General features: G+C 38.3%; 1 protein-coding gene across 1 annotated transcript in view; it reads left to right on the forward strand.

Annotated features, from left to right (window-relative positions):
* LOC119832456 (Down syndrome cell adhesion molecule-like protein Dscam2) overlaps positions 1-4,109 on the forward strand; it is a 36,651-nt gene that overhangs the window by 30,872 nt on the left and 1,670 nt on the right. Inside the window, exons 28-31 of the mRNA XM_038356125.1 lie at positions 636-948; positions 1,338-1,566; positions 3,479-3,582; positions 3,937-4,071. Coding sequence (XP_038212053.1) covers positions 636-948; positions 1,338-1,566; positions 3,479-3,582; positions 3,937-4,071 — 781 coding nt within the window. The remainder of the gene's footprint in view (positions 1-635; positions 949-1,337; positions 1,567-3,478; positions 3,583-3,936; positions 4,072-4,109) is intronic.

Here is a 4,109-nt window from a genome sequence, read left to right on the forward strand (position 1 = left end):
AACATCTATTTTTTATCCCGATATTCCTACGGGATACGGACTTACGCGGGTGAAACCGCGGGGCGCAGCTAGTAATAAGTAAATTTGATAGAGAATTGTTGTAAAATACGTTAAGAAAGCCTTTCGTAACCTGGTCTCCATAGTGTCGTTACTTACAATAATTGATTTTAAATCTAAGCTAAGCAGAAAAGTATTGAAACATTTACATTTTAGATATTTAATTCACTAAAAATAGAAGCCTTCGATAATGGAGGAGGCGAGTAGGGATTTGAATACGAAAGTAGTTTGCATTATTTTCTCATTCTAGTTTCTTATAAAATACTAAAGCAAAATCTAAATACGGTTTTTAAAGCACTAAGTATGTAGACAATGTAAATGTACATTCTTACTGTAGAATAGAGTTAATTTTATCTCAATGAGTTTAAAATACATCTAAAAGAATAAATATATTCTGATTATATTCAGACTAATTACGGTAACTCTTTGTACGATTTACTTGGTTTGGATTTAATCTATAAATATATAATAATGTTTTATATGATTATCATTTCCATACCAAGGACGTATTTTTTACAACTAAACAACTAAAAACGAAATTCCAGCGAATCCTGTGTATATGAAAAAATAACTTTTAGGGTGAATGGCGGACACAGTCAGCCAGCCCGGGCCCGGTAACCCTCACGGGCCTGCGCTGTGGGTCCGCGTACCGCGCGTACGGTTCCGCCGGTGGACCCCCCGGTACAGAGATATCTATCAGGACATCCGGGGGTCCGCCTGTGGCACCCCCCGATAGCCGGTGGATCAGAGCCAACGCGACGCACGCGAGGTTCGACACCAGCATGTGGTCGGACGGGGGTTGCGGCCCCGTGGCCTTGAAGCTCGAGTGGGCGGGCTCGGGGGTCAGCGGCGCTAGGGACGTGCCCGTTGGTGGCGAGGTTATTTTGGGTGGTAAGTGTTTTAATTTTATGTTGTTTTGTCTAAATTATAAATGTTTGTACTTTATTTCGCAAATAATGTTTGAAGAATAAATGGAATACTAATATGGTCACATAGTCTCCTTAGGTATATTTTCTTTTTTAGTAAATATTTTATGTTATTTAATTAAACTTTATAAAGAATGTCCAGCATAGAAACAATCACGACAGATAGATGATAGGACTTCTACATTTTGCATTTTAATTATTAAATGTACACAATAACATTAAAATAAAACACGTCCTGATTTTTGCCACTTTTATCTAGTTCTCAATAAAAACACATTCTGAACATCACATAAGTGTAAGACCGCCGATTCCCCCATTGCCCCCTCGCGGTGACAGTGTGAGTGGCGTGTGCAGGGCTGAGCGCGGGCGCGCGGTACCGCGTGGCGGCGCGCGCGGCGAGCGAGGCGGGGCGCACGCGCGAGGTGTACGAGTTCGCGAGCGCGGCCGCGGACGGCGGCGCCGCGCAGGAGGTGGACGCGCCCTTCCCCGCCACCGCGGGCGAGCTGGCGCTGCTGCTCGCGCTCTGCGCCGCGCTCTCGCTCGCCGCGCTCACCATACTCGCCATACTGCTGCGCCGCAAGAGGTTAGCTTCTTGGTTTATCTATTGGGATACAATAGACGTAACATTACAAAAAAATTCCGACGGTTGGAACGAAGTTCCTTTCGATTTGAAATGCTTTTTTTACATAATAAACTTCACTATTTATAAAGACGTTAGTCACAACGAATCTCATGATCTCGCAAAATTCTCTCCTTACAATACCCACTGAATCAAAACTAGGTAAGCAATGTTCAGAGAAAATCGATATTTTGAAGGTTGAATAATCTTCTTATACTAAAACCGGAAATTTATGCAAATTATTCATACTCGGATACATAACAATACCATTATAATATTGTATTATGATCGTCGGGTTTCCTGAATTGCATATTCATAGATAATAAAGTTAACAGTATATTAATTTCAAAACTTCTTTCGTCTATTTTTAATAAATATTAAAAATCTGCTAGAGACGAGGGTATTCAAAGACACTATAAGACTTTATAGTTCATGCCTCATATTGTTTTTTAGTACGCTTTTTTTACCTTCAACTCATTCAGACTCGATTTGACCCACTTTAACGGACAGATGTAATTCAAACTTTGCTCACTTATCAAGGATCAGTAACAATGCAACAATTGTATCTGTAATCCTGATTAGGATCGCCAGGATTGAATAATTTCCTCATGTATAACTCTGTATAAGAGTAAATGACACGATTGAGATAGTTCTATCAATAAAGCGTGTTTTTTTCAGCCTTATTTATTATCTTTTATTAAGAATCGCCGACATCGGTCATTGGACAAGTCTTCATCAAGAATCTAAAGTGTGGATAGAAAATAAAAAGGTGTTTAAAAAGAACTAATGGTTAGAATCTAGATATAAGAGAGCTTATTAACCTAGTTTTTCAGTTTTTATCTTCATGAATTTATGAATAATTGACCCATTTCCATATTAAATAAATTATTCACTATGTTGTTTCATATAACCGATACAAACAAAGACTTAACTCGCGATAATGAATTAATTGAACACGATCTTAAAGAATAAAATGTATTAACTGAAAATGTTTCGCAACAATGAACAACTGAAAAGTAAATAAATTAGTTTAAATAATATCATAAACAAGAACTTCCATTACAAAGTGACGATTCATTTTCTATTCTATATTTCTAATAATGTAAATTTTATGTATACATAACTATAGCTGTTATAGAATATTTGAGAATCGTTTGAGCCTTTGGCGTTGTCATGGCGACTTTTGGTCTCTATGCGATACTTATTATTTATGACTTCAAAGTGCCTATTGCGAGGTAGGTACTTATTACGAGAAAACCAATACAGTGAATTTTGGGATAATTGCTGTTATTTGTTTTTTTGAAAGTTATTATGTGATAAAGAAAACTGTTTTTTTTTCTTAATTGCTTTACGATCTTATTGAAAACAGATTAATTCGGCACCTGGGGTTTAATACTATCTTAACTTCTCAAAATTTGTCGCGTTATGTGGGATTAATGAAATACGAGAGTGCAAATGACGAGGAGCTGACACGAGACCCTCATATCAACAATTCTATGTGATTTCATTGACCCTCCTCACCTCTTTGTATCCGTTCGGGATTTTTCAGATGGCATTAAGTATAGTAGACATTTATTTTAACGAGGACGTGAGGTGTGAACATAATATTGGAGTAAACCTTGTTATACTCGTCAATGTGTTTGTTCAATCTTAGATGCAATTCTAAGATTAAAACACGTACTGAAAATATGTAATTTCTTACTAAATGTCGGATAAAACTGATGAATCAAAATCATCAAAAATGTACTACCATGTAATGTACCTTTTTATGTTCAAAATGTTAACTCCACTACAGGGGATGGGGTTTATTTCTATAAAGAATAAATATCTAATGATATTCACATATAAATTTATTAAAAAAAAAGTATTCAAATAGGTCAGACGTGGCCGTGCCTCGAGTGACGACGAGTGCTGACAAGGCCGTGTGCGGAACCTACCGGCCGCCGCACTCCACGCCCAAACTGCCGCCAGACCCTCCAGGTTTGTATACCTTCTAATTATGTCTCTCTCGCAAGTGTTCTTTGTTAGGTATTTTTGGTCTATTATAAATAATTCAGTAAATTATACACAATTGAGGGAAGATTTCACAATTTACAAAAAGTAAAAAGGGGTCAGGAAAACTGATTACGCTCATATTGATTCACGTTGAAAAAAAAACCGGAAAATTTGTCAAATATTAATTCTATGGTACTAATATTATAAATATGAAATCTTGTAAAAATTTATGGATGGATGGAGCGTAGAAGGAACTTTGATTACTTATTGACAAAGGTTTCCAAGTCCAAGTTTGACAACATCATAAAACAACTATTTCACATTGCTTGCACGATACAGACGTATACGAAATAAGTCCGTACGCGACGTTCGCGGGCGGCGAGGGCGCGGGGCCGGGTTCGCGCGCCTACACACTGCAGCTGCGCGCGCTCGCCAGGCACGACGACGACGCGCCGCCGCCGCACAGCGTGGACGGTGAGGGCGCTGCACACACACGCACACACACATACACA

This window comes from Zerene cesonia, chromosome 15, assembly GCF_012273895.1.
Source record: "Zerene cesonia ecotype Mississippi chromosome 15, Zerene_cesonia_1.1, whole genome shotgun sequence".
Lineage (NCBI taxonomy): Eukaryota > Metazoa > Arthropoda > Insecta > Lepidoptera > Pieridae > Zerene > Zerene cesonia.